The sequence below is a fragment of the Rhinolophus sinicus genome, linkage group LG06, assembly GCF_036562045.2.
Source record: "Rhinolophus sinicus isolate RSC01 linkage group LG06, ASM3656204v1, whole genome shotgun sequence".
Lineage (NCBI taxonomy): Eukaryota > Metazoa > Chordata > Mammalia > Chiroptera > Rhinolophidae > Rhinolophus > Rhinolophus sinicus.
The window spans coordinates 76,824,763-76,842,029 of record NC_133756.1 but is presented as its reverse complement, the minus strand read 5'-3'; the positions used below and the strand labels follow the sequence as shown (position 1 = coordinate 76,842,029).

The 17,267-nt window shown below is 42.2% G+C and overlaps 1 protein-coding gene across 4 annotated transcripts in view; it reads right to left on the bottom strand.

The window, feature by feature from the left end:
* The window catches only part of GMDS (GDP-mannose 4,6-dehydratase), a 649,100-nt gene that overhangs the window by 159,652 nt on the left and 472,181 nt on the right, over nt 1-17,267 (bottom strand). Inside the window, exon 8 of one of the 4 annotated variants that reach the window (XM_074335318.1) lies at nt 5,963-6,133. The exons of the other annotated variants lie outside the window; for them this stretch is intronic. Within the exon in view, the coding sequence (XP_074191419.1) occupies nt 5,978-6,133 (156 nt within the window). The 3' untranslated portion in view covers nt 5,963-5,977. Of the gene's footprint in view, nt 1-5,962; nt 6,134-17,267 lie in introns of those variants that run through there. 4 annotated transcript variants of the gene reach the window in all.

The following is a 17,267-nucleotide window of genomic DNA, read 5'->3' as shown; positions in this document are numbered from 1 at the left end:
ATGAATAAATGAATAAAAAACATAAGAATTCTACTTCTCTCGTTTCTCCTCTGAGCTGCATTATTAATATAAATATAGCTGCAGAATAAAGAACAGTATATTATCTGGTGTAGAGAGATATACTGTCTTCTTAACTCACTTGTGCCTCATCACTCCTGTGTCACAGGGTTTAACCTCCCCCTCTTGTGGAAATAACATCCTTGCTTTACAGCATCTATCATGCGGTCTTTCTGCATACATGGGGGATAGACAGAGTAATGAGTTGATATGAGATATGGAGTAGATCCCACAAGTAAGAGAGGCAGGCTCTCAGATGAATTATGAGGGTTATTCCTTCACAGCTGCAGATAGTTTTCATATTTTGTAAAACAAAACACGATGCAATCTCTCACTAGGCTATTAAGAGCGGATTAGGGCCCATCAGCATCCCCGAATGATGACCGTGTGTAAATGTGCAGACATAGACAAACACAGGCATAAACACACACACACTCTGTCCTTCTGTCTCAGCAAAAATCGAGGGAAGCTGTTTTAAGCTACGGCTCACATTGAAAACATATGTGCAGCACGTTATAGTTCAGAAAAGCACGGTAACTCATGTCAGGGTAGAAATTACTTGACCCAAACTGAAAAAGGAATAGCTTCCAAAGTTTTTCTTAGTGCTTATAAAGAAGCACATTTTCATATTTAATTACTTCAGTTATCTTCACCAGCAACTCTGATTGAATCATAGATGTATATAATTTTAGACTATCAGAAGACCTTAGATGACCTTAGATTAAGAAAAGTGAACTGAGTTTCAGAGAGTTGTAGGTAGAGCAGCTGGTCTGGGGCAAAGAGAAATTTCTTTGGGACCAGGGAAATGATTCTTGGGGGGAGGGGCAGGGTCCATGGAATTTCCACGTTGAGGCCACTAGATGGCCTGTTGTCTTTGGTTCCTTCCAAAGAAAAAGTCTATTACAGACAAACCACTTAATTAGAATCCATAACACCTAATATGATCATGAAAAATAAGTAAATAACACAACTCAGGGACCAAGGCTGGGGTTTCTTCAGAATTACCACGCCCTCCCAGAGAAGAGGTGGAGAATTGTGATGGCAAGCCAACGGCCGGCTGAAGGTTCACAAGGGTTTATGGGCACCACAGCAACCCCCACGGGCCATCTTTGTCCTGCTCTTCAGTGAGAACGCTGTGTAAATGATAGTTAAGACGGCCACCACCCCTCAGTGTGGCTGCAGCTCACAGAACAGCTTTGTGTGCATTAGAAAAAGGCGAGCGTTCCTTTTACTCTGGGACAAAATTGCATGAATATGTTGATTGTTACAATAGGGTGCTCTACTGCCACCTGCGAGAAAATCATCATAACAAGTATGCAGATCAAAGCTGTCTGTAAGGATGGCACTCACACTGGCCCCATGGACTTCACCCCACTACACTTTGAAGCTTCCTTAATCTTATGCTCAGGAGGGCCAAACACATCACTTCTTTGAATAGACAAGTCACTGCCTGGCCTGATGCCCTATCCCAGGAGTCCAGGGAGGGAAGGAGGCAGTACCTTTTTAAATATTCTCCCTGTTGCTATGAAATGAGATGAGGGCGGCTGGCACATCTTTTTTCCCTCTAGAAAACTGTGTTGCTTATAATTCAAAATATTGTTCTCCAGAACACAGAGGCATTATCCCACAATTTTCAAAAACATGAGCAATAGATGGCTGTTTCTAAATAATAGGTCTGTTTTGCTTCAAATTTTCTAAAACGAATGTGTACACTTTTCTGACGTTATAGTGAAAAGTTTGTTTTTAAGAAATCAGAAAAGGGGAGCTTTCCCGGCTGGTTTGTCACTCCCTTGCTATGGGTGGACAGGCCCTTGCACTGCCTCCATCCTGCAGTCCTCTGGGCAGCCTGGGCAGCAAATCAGCTCGACTCACAGGTCAGCGCCTGTGCCCCGAAAACCAGGCAGCACCCGGAGCTGACAACACATCATGATGAAGAAGACACTGGCTTTTCTTAACCATTCACCGGAGGACAGTGAAATAAATACCATTTCTTTATTTCCCTTGAATTTGGAAAGTCATGGGGGCAGGTGTGGCCTTTCTTTAAACAAATTATGTTAAATACACAGATTTCCGTTTCGGTCTAAGGCATCCCTGTTGTGATAAAGCCTTGCATCCCACACAGCGTTGGAGGAATCTCAGATCCTCATGAGCACCGAATAATCTGTGGACCAGCAGCTCTGCTGGTTTGTGGAACCTCAGGCTCAACCTCGGACTCACCGCATCAAAATCTGCATGTAATGGAACCGCCGAAGCACGGCATGAGCTCTTTTCTGCCTGGGCAATTGCCTACCCTGACAGCCCGTTAGCACAGGATACAGACATGAGGGTGAAGACTGATGCTCTTTTTCCACGATGTTCTGCAAACTCCTGCGGGATGTGGCTCGGGCCTCATCAGCCCAGGAAGCAGCAGCACACAACATTCGCAGGTGTTCATGTGGCAAAGCGTCGCTATATATTTTATATGTTCACATACACGTATACATATATCAGCCCTCGGGAGACCTCGCTTCAGGTGGAGGTGTCAGCCAATCATCAGTGTGAAAACAAATGGCTCAGACACAAACTCGAGTCACCTCTCTGCCGAGAAACCTGGCACAGTGGTCACGAAGCTCACCACTGATGAACACCTGCCATGTTCCAACTCCATATGTTGCCCCGGTCCTCACAACATTACTTAAGTAGGTGGCGGTGCTGCGATGCGGTGGCAGGAGAAGTGGAGGTCGGACGCACGACTGCACCGGCCTCCTACAACTTCATCTAAGGTCTGCCCACTTCAAAGGCGATGCTCCCTTTACTATTCAGTTGCTTCCTTCCAGGTCATGCTGTTGTGGGGAATGTGTGAAACTTAAAAATTTATTTGATAGTTTAGTGGTTACCAGAGGGTAAGGGGGATGGGGGGGTGGGAGATGAGGGTAAGGGGGATCAAACATATGGTGATGGAAGGAGAACTGACTCTGGGTGGTGAACACACAATGGGATTTATAGATGATGTAATACAGAATTGTACACCTGAAATCTATGTAATTTTACTAACAATTGTCACCCCAATAAATTTAAAAAATAAATTAAAAAAAATTTATTTGAATGTGGCAATTCTAGAAAGAAATAATGTTTGTACTTTTATTTTATATTATTTCTGTTTCTTTTTGATGTAGTTCCAAATTTATTGCTAAAGGTTGAGGTCACCTTGCTTTTAGAAATTTAAATATATAATATATATTTATAAAAATACATACATATACACATATGCACACGCATACACATATATACACCCATACACATATGCACAAACACATACGTACACCCATATACATGTACACATATAGGTACTCACAAATATGCACACACACATACACAGACACACATTTCTATATATTCACATACACATATACATATATTCACATGTGCACATACACATATATACACATATATACACCCATACACACGTACACATATGCACATGTAGTAACACATACATGCACACACATATACACTCAGGCACACATATCTCTATATATTCACATACACGTATACATATATCAGCCCTCGGGAGACCTCCCTTCAGTAGTGGGTGTGACACCATGAGTCTTACAAGTTTCCTAAGATTGTAATGACATTAATATTTCTAGGAAAAGGGGAATGAGGAGCAGGTCTGCTTCTGAAATGTAGTACTGTGAGGTCAACAGCCATGTGTGAGGGAGAGAACGGGAGTTTGATCAGATGGTCTCTGGGTGAAGCTCACGTTTATAGAACACTTTCTCTTTGGGGGATGGAGAAGGGACAGCAAGAAGGTATAAAATGCCTTCCTCATTCTAAAACACAGTTCTCCTCAGACTGCTCACCGTGAATAATGAACCAGGGAATTAAAGCTTTAAACCTGTTAAAGAAGCAATATTAAGTTTGGTATAAATATAGCTGAAATAATCCAGACAGTTTTATGACCTTACACCCCAAATAAAGGTGAAATACTGAATTCTTTCCCTAGAAATAGTGGTAAACACAGCTAACAGATGGAAGAGCTGAATGGAAATTTCAATAAAGAAGGCCACAAAGAAGCATTTGTAAGCTCAGGGGTGCACACTTTAAATAAAGAAGCTGAAAAATGGAACTTTGTTTTATTTTGATAGAGTGCCAAAACAGTACTGCATTCCTTAAAGAGCTGAATAAAGGATTGAGTTAGACTGGCCTTCTCAACACCTCTCGAAAAGCCCCCTTGGGTCTCATTTTGCTGGGATGACTATTTATATGACAGGTAAGGGAATAATTTTGCTGGATTCAGTTACACTCAGGCCTCCGTGACCCCTGGGTCAAAAGAGCAAAGGCAAAAGTGACAATGTAGATAATTGCCTGTTCAGGATAATGGAATACTGATTGAAGTCAATGATTATAACACCTGAAAGATAAATGAGCTGATGTGAAAGGTTCAGTGGAGATAGCAGACAAGTGGGACGGTGGGCACTGCACCAAAGAGTGGCCGAGGGACTGAGAAATTCAAGAGGCGAGGCGAGTTTCCTGACCTGGAACTTACTCCAGCCTGGAGTGTTCCAACATCTAAAATAGGTTAGTTTGTAAAACATGCCATAAAACAGAAATTTCGCCCAATGCCCCAAACTGCAGGATTAGAGTAACATTAGTTAACGTGGTCCTCCATTAATTTTCACTGTAACCTCTGAAGGCCTAGACTTGCCCCAAATCCATTATTTTTGTCTGTCACTGGAGGGAACTTTCCCTTCCTGGCAGCCAGGAAAAAGCCTGCTGACGTTTGCAGTTCAGACCTCAAAGCGCGTCGACAGCAGCCCTGACCAGTGTGGGCCAGGGCTGTACCAGCTACACAGTCAGAACTTGGCCCCTTGGTTTTCTTTCTTTCTTTCTTTTTTTTTCCTTCAAGGCAGAAAAATGCCTGAAAATGTTTTTCCAACCCCAATTCCCCCGCTGCCCTACTGGTTCAGGTTTCTTATTGCTGTGCCTGGCCCTTCACGGGCCTGTCCTGTCACCTTGCAGGGGCTGGCGCGGCCTCCCAGGCTGCTCGCTGGGCCAGACCTGGCGGGGGTCTCAAGGACAAAAAGCCCCACTCTGTTTCCAAGTGAGGCTGGAGGTGGGGTGCCGCAGTTCTCATGCCTCCTCAGGGTTCGGGGTCGGGACGGCCCTTCCTGGCAGGTCTCTCTGTGGTCAATGCTGGGAGTCTTTCTGTCCCAGACCCAAGATGCCGCTGGATGGGAAATTTTGGAAACAGGTCACTCCTTTGCCTGTTTCCCGTTCTGTCTCTTCTGACACTGATCTGATGACACACTCTCCTGACCAATGCCTTTTGAGTTGAAAGTCCTCACTTTGCTTCCGAATAAATTCACTGAGGCTCAAGGTCACATATCTGGTGAGCTAACATTTTGGGATTCTACCCAGGCCCTCTTCCTCCAAATCCTTTCCAAAAGTAACCAAAGAACCCTGAGTGACTTGAGAAGCTTCTAGAGATTATGACTGTGGAAGGAAACTTTTTGACCCAGCCCACAATTTTCCAGTGAGAGACAGTGCATCTGACCCGTGAGACATCCGTCTTCTTCTTGATGAGTACATGTCTATGTAAATAGGAATGTTCTCTGACAGGAAATGTCCTCAAAATATTCTTTTGTTGCACCCTCCCCCCACAAGAATAGTGTATAAGCAGCTGGACAAGCATAACTCAATATTGTGTGCTAATCTGTAACTCTAACTGATAGTGGTAAAATAAAAACACCACTGATCAAATTCAATTTCTTCTTTAATTTATTGAGGGTCACAGATGAATTAAACCAAGTATCTGTTTTTAATTGCTCAGAACCCTGAAAGGGAGCCAGCCCTATGACTGTAGGTACATTTTAGTGAACAGGCACAAGCAGGCAATTACTGAACCAGCTGGAAAGAATCACTTCTCCCGAGTTCTGCTTCAGTGGCTGATTCCAGTTGTGAGTTTAGTCTTGAGGACACATCCCCCAGATATCTCCCTCAGGCCACACACAAATAACCGCACCTTCAGGAGAGCTGGGATGGGCTCCGTATATAAAAAGAGAAGCATATGTAATACACTCCCTCCACTTGCAACCTATTGTAGACATATATGAAAAGATACATTTTAGTAACTGCATTTGAGGATATAGGAGTAAAAGTTTTGTTTTCTAAATAATTATTTCTAATCTTTTGGAAATGTGTGACTTTGGGCAACTCACTTCTCTGAGTCACAGTTTCCTCATCTGTAAAATGAGGATGATGATATGTTGTAGCACAGAGGTTTTTGTTAGGATTAAACTAACGGGGGTCAAATATATGGTGTTGGAAGGAGAACTGACTCTGAGTGGTGAGCACACATTGTGATATATAGATGATGTAATATAGACTTGTACACTTGAAACCTATGTAATTTTACTAACCATTGTCACCCCAATAAATTTAATTTAAAAAAAATTATAGTACTTAGCATGGTGGGACACACATAGAATATATTCCATAAAAGGTAACAACTGCTATTATTTGAAAAGTTCATGCAGGCTTCCCGGGATTGTCTCCATTGGCCTGTGAGAGGGGAAGAACAGAAAGGTGTATGCTCCTCTGCTTCAGAGCCCCCTCCATGACACTAGAAGCCTGTAGCCATCACATATAGACCACCTCCTTTCCCTTCCTTCTCCCCAGCCCATGGGGCTGGAAGTCCTGGCAGGGGCCTCCCCACCTGCCTGCTTGGCATGAGTGGGCCATGCTGGGTGCCAGGCCCAGGAAGCTGGTAGCCTCTCCCTGCTCTGTCCATTTTCGATTCTGTGAGGATCAGCACAGTACAGCTCACTGTCATCTCCCCAAGCCGCGCAATGCAGCACGTAGCTCAGGAGCCTGATAGGATATCAGACAAACAAGGTCTTTGCCATCTTGTTTTGCTTTATTATACCTCAAGGTGACTTTTCTTTTAAATCTGAGAGACTGAATTGCAAATGGAGACTTACAAGTACAAAGTCCATGGAGAAATCTGACCTGGTGTAGACATTATAATGTAGTATCATTTCTCCACATCTTTTTTTTAAAATGTATAAATTTAAAACCATCATATCAAGAAACCAAGCTTTAAATTTTAAAAACAAGCTTTAAATTTTTTAAAACAAGATTTTTCTTTTTCTTTCATATCTCATTAGACATGCAATTTGAGTTTGAAGAATTACCTGCTGGAAGTGAGTTTTTCTCTGCAACTGCTGCAGTTGGACAAAACTAATCGGTGCTGTAAGATCATCAAGTTCATAAGCACTGTCTTACATGGGAAGTCTGTGATTTGTGAAGATGCAGAAATCATAAAAGGCACACAACAACCTGCTGGTTAGGAAAAGCTCTTTGCTAATCCACAGTGAGAAAATGACCTTGTGTGTTTAAGGGACCTAAGGCAGAACTTCCCAAAGGAGGCCCCTGCCTTCCTGGTCCTTCCTGCAGGTGTCACTACTGCAGACTCAGGTCCCCCTGTGAGAGACAGGAAGCTCTGAGGGAGCTCAATTCCTGCTGTCGCTGGTGGTCCTGGCTTGTCACTCAGCAGCTGCCTAGTCTCTGGCATCTCGGTGCTCATTGCCTCTGGCGTGGGTTCTGTCATAGCGTCCTCGAGCCCTGGCGTGGGTTCCTGGCCCTTTGCTCCTCAAGCTGACTGTGGAGCCGCCCGACTGCTGCCTTAATCGCTTCAGTCCAAATCGACCTCAGGTGGGTTTGACTTCCCATGTAGAGGCCAAACCCTTGGGCCTGGTTCCCTCTGGTATCTTCTGCCACCCTCCTTCCCAAGCTGAGTCACCTCATGTGAGATATGTTGGCAGCTCTTCCACATGGATTTGAACCCTAATGCATTGTCAGTACAGAGAATAATGTCCCGCTGTGAATATCCTCTAGAATGAACCCTGCTGGTCATAACATCCTTCCCTTTCAACTTAGTACTGCAAGATGAGTCACCAGGTTCCAATATTCTTAATGGTTGTGGAGCCTTTTACAATTTTATAGTATTGTAGGAATAATAATTTAGGAGGAACAATATTCTCAAACCAACTTTTTTTTTTTTTTTTTTTTTTTTTTTTGGGCAAAAGTTGATTTTCAGAGAATCCCAGCTGTACTGAAATATTGATGAGCAGAGGTGGAATGGGCTAACTTCAAACACAAATCCCTGTCACCACCCCTCGCTGCCAAGTTCAACAGACTGCACAGCAACAGGCTGTTGTGCTTGGATCAAAAGGATCTGAGAGTCTGGAGGCAGGCTTGAAATACAACTGATTTTATTATGAGTAAAATTAATTCAATGGAATTCTATTGAAACTGCATGGGGGGAAAGAGAATTTGGCCTGGCTTAGTCCAGACTCAGAATTTGGTCCAATTCTTTCATTTATTTCCCTATTCCAACTTAGCCCAAAAGAAATTTCTAGCAAAAGACCTAGTTACATGTATTTAAAAAGCACGAAGGAAAAACAAAACATCCAAACGAGCACACCCAAACCTAGTTATGTTCTAAGAGTCACTGTTTCTACATACACAACACCAAACAAGCACAATAATGTTTGATTCAAGCTTTGCAAACACTCATTTTCTCAGTTACTTTGAATAAAGACAATTGGGTAATTTTTTTTTATGTCATCAGAAGCCACAAAAAACTCCCCAACGTTCATCTTCTAATAATATCTTTCATGTCCAAGCTTAAGACCAACTTAGGGCCAATAACCTGAATTTAGAGAAAACGGGACTATCATCAAACACAAAGTTCGTATCTCCTATAAAAGGATGAACGCTGTGTATCAGGAGACCTCTGACAGAAATGCCTCATGGCTGAATGTCGGATTCTTAAAGTTTACTGACTTTGACTCAATCCCGGCAAAGAGAAATATTAGAAATTACCAGAAGTAAAGAAGAAGGGTAAAACGGCAACGCAGATGAAAAGTAAAATGTTTATGAAATAATTTTTCTAAATGCCTAAAATCTGCTAAGCACTATGCACACCCACATTTTAACTCGTCTGACTCCCAGAACAACACTGAAAAGGAGGCACTATTCTTCTCTGTCAAAAACCCGGGACTCATAGAGGCTTGGTAGGGGAGCACCGTGTATCCCTGAAAATCAGACCCAGCCGGACCATCAGCTCTAATGCACCTTTTGGAGCAAAAATTAATAGAAGACCCGATATTATATTACATTATATTATATTAATTATATTATACCCAGTCATACATTAAAATAAGATTCAGTATTATATTATATTATATTATATTATATTATATTATATTATATTATATTATATTAATTATATTATATTACATTATATTATACCCGGTCTTATATTATAGTAAAATAAGGCCGGGTGTTATATTAATTTTTGCTCCAAAAGATGCATTTGAGCTGATGGTCCGGCTAGGTCTTATTTTGGGGGAAACACGGTAACTGAAGACTTGGTAACTCAACTCAAAGCACCTGTCACATCCCTGCATTTTGGAAGTTTGCCCCTGAGGTTGTGTGGTGCTGGTGTATGGGAGCAGAGTCTTACTGGACTCTGCTATGTTAACTGTTTATTTGTGTGTTCCCCAGAAAACTATATGCTTTGCGGGCAGCAGGGTGCTCTTCTCACCACTGTATCCTTGTGGCCTGACCTAATAAATGTCAGACAAACACCAAATATTTAGATCATGATCCACATGTGCATAGGAATCCAAAAGGAGGGGTACAGTTCTCTTACTCTTTGGAATACAGAATCTGAATCAAGTTGTAAATCAAAATAATAAAGTGCATAGTGGTAACTGTTCCTTTTTCCTTAAGAAGAGCTGTGATGTTTACACAGGTTAACGATACTGCTGCTGAAATAAATACGCCTTTGCCATCTTAAGAGTGGCAACTGTATTAGTACTGAAAATACACAAAAGAGAGAAAAGTGAACATGTTAATACAAGCTCCTGACAATGCAGCTCATTCATTCATATTAATGGGCTTCAAATACAGACACTAAAAGGACCCGAGGCTCTTTGGTACTTGGTGACAGAAAGTATGTTAACATGTTAAGGTTAGTTTGGCTGATTTACAAACTCTTGCCCCTTCCCCATGGGTCTATGGGCAGCCCTGGATTTGTGATAATTGGGTAGGTGGTCAGGCTAGATGGACCAGCCTTAAGAAAAAGAAAAATAAACCCAAAAGACCAAAAACTATTCAACTTTAGTTAGGGCCCTGAAACCAGTAAAATATAAGGGAGCTAAATCTGCTGTAATAAAAGTTGTATTTTGCATGTTACACGTAGGCTACTTATGATGCCATTTAAAATTTTTTTCTAAGCATAACTACATGTGACAGAGACCAGACAAGTTTATTTGTAAGTTTTCACAAACCTCCTTCTCCTTCACCTGCCCGAGGATGTTCAGTTTGTCTCATCCAAGGACTGTCTGGGGCTGGAAGGAGTAATGGCTGGAGAGGAGAGCAAAGAGGCCAGAGACAGAAGGAAAGAGACGACTTGATGTGGAATCTGAGAAGCTGGAGGCCTTCGGGTAGATGGGTGAAGAGGAACTCCAGGGCTAACTCCTTGGTGTCGTACGATCAGAACCCCTTGGTTGCCTCTGCCAGAGACAGCAGAAAAGAATAAAGCCCCTTTTCAGTGCTTCTAAGGGGCTGGACGTTTGCTTCTTTGGGCTGTGTGACTGGCCACTCAGCAGTCTAGTTCTCTCTGCATTACATGTAAAACAGACTGACTTCATTCATCCGCTGGTCCATCAGAGATGCCTTTGCAGATCTAAATAACGAATCACTGCAATAGCGACACGAAAATCGTGCAACTCTGTTTTAAACGTGACTATGAAGTAAGGGTTTTCCAGAGTAGCTTTGTGACAGCATAAACTTTTCTCTTAAAAAGCATAAAGAATCACTTTTCAGTCTAATAAGGTAAGGATCAAAATAAAAAGTGTGCTGAATAAAGCTTCAGTAATACTCAGAGTTGTAAGAAGTTGACCCACTATTTTCCAGCAGAGCCTTATGTCAACCAGGGTTAGGGAATATAATTCATGAAGTCTTTTGTGTGGCCGTGACAAATCCAGATGGTTTACAATTGAAAAACAGGATTAAAAACATGTTTTTATTTGTATTCTTAATAAATCCTCAGCACGAAGTATAAAAAAATGATAGAGCTATATAGAGGGTTAAGAAAAAGTCTAACAAGTAGCAAGAAAAAATAGTTTTGTCAGATGAAAGTCATAATGTTATATACAATTGTAATAGGTTGTATCATTGGGCCTCATTTCCTTAAAGAGAGTAATTTAACCATGACCATGGCAACTCAAAGCCATGATGATATTTGATAGAACTTTCTTATTCCTTAATGACAGTCCAGAAAAACTGCACTCAAAAAATGCTTAGTATTAAGTTTTCACAATGTGAATAACATCTCATTCTGGAGAAGTCAATCCCTAAGAACTTGGCATAGCATTCTTGTGGGGTAAGACCTGCAGCTGGTCTGGGAGACAGTGCAGCAGTATACTTTTTGATGGCACCATTCTATCTAAGTAATGCACGCTGCTGTCACAGACAAACACTGAAATCTCCATGTCTTAATATAGCCATGCCTACCCAGAATACACTGTCAGCCACGAACGTAATTTAAAATTTTCTAGTAGACACAATTAAAAAGAAAAGAAATAGGTGAAATGGACTTTTATAACGTGTTACTTAATCTAATATATACAAAATACTATTTCAACCTGTAATCCATATGAAAATTACCGAGCTATTTTACATTATTTTTTTGTACTCTGAAATCTAGTGAGTTTATATTTGAAAAAATCTTAGTTCACACTAGCCTCATTTCAGGTGCTCAATAGCCACATTGTAGCTAGAAGCTAAAGTTTTAACACAATAGAATCTAGCCTTGCTTTCCTTGATTCAGTTGGGTATTTAAAAGCAATTTTCAATGTATTGATTCAGGGACAAAGGTCCTTCTATCTTTTGGACATTTCCATCCCCTAGGGGCTCAGAGACCTTCACTTCCAGTCAGTGAACAGGGAAAAAGAGGGAGGACCCAGAAGCCACACATCATTCTGCTCCCAAACAGGCACTGGATCACCTGGATGCCAGGGGACACGAGATGTCACTCGGGGCTGAGCGGCTGCTTCCCAGCAAGAACTCAAAGGAGAAACAGGATCTGTACAAAGCTGGCCGAGTCTAAACTTCCGTTTTTTGTTTTTTTGTTTCTTTCTCACAAGTAGGGCAAACTGCATGCTCATTTTGAAGTTTATATTCCTAACATTCCAGACTGACTGGCTTTATCAGAGAGGAGGAGATAAATGACACCTTAGTTTGGCATTCACATGGCTGAGGGTCAGCGGTGTGGGCATGCATGGGTACTGAGGCTAGCATTTTCAAGGCTGGTGGGCAGGAACAGGTCTGGGCTACCACGTAAGTGTGCTGAGATACGAATACAAACTCTACTCTGTGCAGCTGGTTTGTCTGAGCTAGTCCTCTAGTGACTGTTGTGGCCACTCTGGTTGTTAACAAAATTTCCCCAAACTTAGTGGCCTAAAACATCCATTTATTATGCTCATGAATTCTTTGGGTCAACAATTTGGGCAGAGTTGTTACTAATTGAGGGCTGGACTCATTTGAAAGATGGGTCATGCCTGTGTCTGGAGGTCAGTGTTGACTGCTGGTTGTGAGCCCCAGTGCCTCTCCATGTGCAATAACAGGCTTTCTCATATAGTGACAACAGGATCCCAAGGGCAAGCATCTCCTGACAGGAAGTCAGACGGGACCTGTGTTCCCTATTTGCCACATTCTACTCACTGAGACAGTCACAAAGGCTGGCCCAATTTCCAGGGAAGTGAAAAGACGTTCTATCTCTTGAAAGAGAAGTGACAAGGCTCTGGAAGAGCATGCCAGGCTGCTAATGTTGCTGTGGCCCTTTGTAGAAATAGAATCTGCCACACTAAGTGACCTGCTGAGCATCTCCTGAGTTTCAGAAGGGCTCTCTGGTCTCTGCTCACCATTCAATGCTGCACAGAATGATGCTATTGTAATAACGCCACAGAAATGGTAAAATAATGAAGCATTAGTATAGTTCAATTCAGTTCACCACAGTTCGTTAAATCATAACCATCAATGAGGTTGATAACTATGATTCAGAAAGATGGAACCGGCAATGCCTCGACAAACAGCATCCAGCTGGCAGAGACCCTGGGCTGAGGGTGAGCAGACAGGAAGTGGAGTTCCCGGGGGCAGGCACCAATCAGAGCCCGAGTCCTGCAGGCTAGGGCACAGAACAGGGCTCAGGGCTCTGGGCGGTGGAGTGCAGAGACTCAGCGCAGGGCACTGCCACAGCTCTGGCAAGCCCAGAGAGCCTAGAGGAAGGCTGTGGCTTCATGAGCAGGAGGTGACCTTATGTTCCATGTTCATGGTCCACGCTCTGGGCTTCAGCTCGCAAACTGACTCTTAGCCCTTGCCTGTTGGTGACTGTGATTGTGCAGGTGCTGCCTGGAGTGGGGCTGGACACTCGTGTACCTACACGCTGAGCACTGAGGCTCCAAACCTCCAGGCTAGACACCAAAAGCAGTGCTACCCACCCTCACAGGGCACTGGCATCTCTCAAATGAGGCAGTTATGTATTGAAATTATTATAATTAAGAAAATTTGTCAATAATTTGCGGCATTGTTATCTTCTGAAAATTATAATTACTTTGGAAAGTAGGGAAGAACAAAACAATGACTATCGATTACGCCAAAAAAGAAACACAAGAAACAGAGTAAACTAAGTGTCAGTTATGATGTAGCAGCCATCGATACACTGAGACACCTCCCATCATTTCATGTGCTCATGGACCCTCAGCAACGTGACCCCAGCAAATATAATTCTGCAGTTATTCATGACTCTCCAAACTCATTTGTGTCAAAACAAAACGAAAGTTTCCCACTTAATAAAAATGAAAGGCTAATAGACTTGAACATTTACTGCATGTTTTTTGGGTATGCCATAATCTCCCCCTTGGCTAAATTGCCATCGTATAAATCAGACCCTTAAGTTATCATTGTTATAGTAGCAATAAAAATAATAATAAAAGTACTGTGAGGTCAGAAAATGTCAAGAACAGTCAGAAAAATGAGAGCGACATAAAACAGTATAAAAGACTAGCTCGCATTGGAAAAATTCAGGTACTGTACCTCCAAGTGTATTCCAGCAGGAGGTAGCTGCCACTGCTGTTTTATTTAATGAGTCTCCACATAAATCCCAGCTGCTAACCATGTGATAAGTCCATCTCTGCAAACAAGAGGCCCTATTCTCCATCAGTGTTGGGTCCTGGCTGTCACTAATGGGAATTTCACTTACAATAAGGGAAAAAACAGATCTTGAGATGCTCCTTTGGATTTTCTTTTTTCTTTTTTAAAAACACACAACTTAAACACTAATTGGTTTGACTCTATTTTTTGCAACAAAATTAATGTGTAAAGGCTTGAGACCCAAATACGTACATAAAAAAGGAACGAGAGCAAGCCTGGATACTTGAAATGTTTTTCATGTGGAGATGATATTAAGACATTTTCCTAAATTACCAAAGAGAGAATTTGGGCTCTAAAGTAGAAATAAAGCCTAACTGTTTCATAAGCTGTCTGTGATGAATAGATACGAGAAAAGCATGACATCTTGTTTGGAATATCCTTAAAGGACACACTTGTTTTTGTAAGCTTCTTAACTCCCAAGTTGCAGTGGCTGCCGCACCATTTTAAAAGTGGAGTGTGTACAGGTCTGAAATACAGACTTGCACTTGGTAACAGAGGCTGGGTGGGTGGGAAGGGGTGGGAGAGAGGAAAGAACAGCCTCGAGGCACACAGGCTGGGAGCCCAGCCCGGCCACGTGCTCACCTTGCAACCTTGGCAGGTTACTTACCCTCTCTAAGTCTCAGTTGCCCAGATGTCAAATTGGAATATTAATACCCAGAGGTTGGAACAGGCACCGAGGAAAGGCTTGGCAAGTCAGCCAAAAGCAGGCACCGAGAGGAAACCATGAGTCACGAGGCAGGGACCAGGAGACTACTACCCAGGCCATAGCCAGGAAGGCGATCCAGAGTTCAGAGCAGGGGTGAAGGGACGAGGGGAAGGCTCAGAGGACCCAGAAATCACACAGGCACAGAAGGTCTTATGCACACTGCGTGGTGGACGGGACTCTTCAGTGTCTTCAAAATTAAAAAGGAGGGTAGGGGCTGTAGCACACAAATGGACTCATCTGGGGCCTTTTTGTTGGTTTCTCAGGTGGTGGTCGTGGGGTGACTATGCTGGGATCTCTTGGCAGAAATGCCTCAGAAAATTTGATGGAAATAGTTGAAGGAAGAAAGAGGTAGTTTCTGATACTTAACCAGCAATGGAGGGGGAACAATAAGGGCTGCAGGTGATGACATCGTTACTTTAGGGAAGAGAAAAAGAGCTGCTGTCCGAAGACCTCTCAATGAGAGGTTCAACAGGCCTCTCATTTAGGGCCAAACATCAATCTAGCTAGTTAAGAGTATCAAAGCTCCATTAGGCTCAAATGCTGTTGATGCAACTTAGCACTCTATATTTTAGGAAAAATAAGTTTAACTTTTTCAAAAACCATATGTTTGATTTTAATTAACTATCTTAGATTCCTGGATTTTCTTTCCCCTCCCTAGTTTGTTAGTCCAATACTGCACTGCAATTCTGACATTGACACCAAGGGGTTAGACTCCATGCTGTAAAGGGCACAGCCCCCACCAAGATGGCCCTCACTTCTGATGCCAGCCATAGGTCTGGGGGTTCCCTGGCCACTGCACTTCTAACCATCTACACATTCAGTGTTGCCCTGAGTCCCTTCAAGTTTGATAATGTGTTAGAATTAGTCACAGAACTCAGGAAGTGTTACACATACGCACGGAATAAAAAACAGGACCAGCCAAATGGAGGGACACATAGGGGATGGTCTGGGAGGGTTCCAAACTCATAGCTTCTGTGTCCTCAGGACATGAAACCCTCCCAGCACGTCTATATGTCCACTGAGTCTTGGGTCCAGTGTTTTTTACTGGGGTTTATTATGCACACATGATTGATTGGATTACTGACTATGTGGTTGAACTTAACCTCCAGCTCCCTTCTACCCAGAGGGCAGGAGGTTGGGCTGACTGCATGTGGCTCAAGGTCCTGGCCCTCAAATCACGTGGTTGGTCTTTCCAGCATGGCCAGTGCCCTCTTACAGTTAGCTAGGGGCCCACTATGAGTTACCTCATTAGCATGGTCCAAGGGGTCCACCAGGAATAACAAAGATGCACCTATCACTCATCCCTTCCAGGAATGAGGAACAAAGGCCATGTGTAACTCTTTATTACACGAGTTAGACAGAAGTCCGTAGACAACAAACTTTTCTTATTGCATCTTGCTGCTGGTAACATAGCTAAATATTATGCTAGCATTTAATCTTATTCCTGTTTAAATAAATATTTACATTTATTAGCTTCTATAGTTAAAATTATTTGTGATTCATTCTGATATATTTTTCCCCATCTTGTATCCAGAAACACATATTTTTTTGGTTCTTAAATATATACGTTGCATTCATTGCTGTTGAAGTTCTTATCGTATTTCATGAACTGCTTCTCCCATTTTCAAGGTCATCTTGAAAATCTCACTCTTTTTGTCAACAATCTTATCAATCCTACACACTGATTGACAAATCCAGACATAAGTTGTGTCACCCTAGTATGACAGCTCAGGAATAAACTTTCAGGGTTTATGGGTTATTAGATAAGCCCCTTTTGTCAAGAAGAACATAAACCAATAATTGATAATAATAAACAAGAGCTCCTATTTATCGAATGTCTTCAATGTGTTAGGAGAAACAGACTTACAACAACCCAAATGAGGTAGACTATTGTTTTCATTGTTTTACAAATGAGGAAACAGATTTAGAGAAGATAAGTAACTTATACACACAGAAAATGGTGGAGTTGGGCTTTAAAATCAGTTGTTTGACTCAAGCATCTAAATTCTTAACTGCTATTGACTTAGTTGTTTTAATGGAGATGATCTGACAGGCAAATTATCTGTGAAACTTCCAAATGTTCCAAAATATCAAGGTTTTCAATAGTCGAAGTTATAACTAAAATTAAATTTTATTGACTATAACAAGAAACATGTAGTTTTAAATAAATTTCAATTCACTGACAATAATCCTGATACTTGGGGGTTACGTGTAAACTTCTGTTTGTTCACACCTGCTG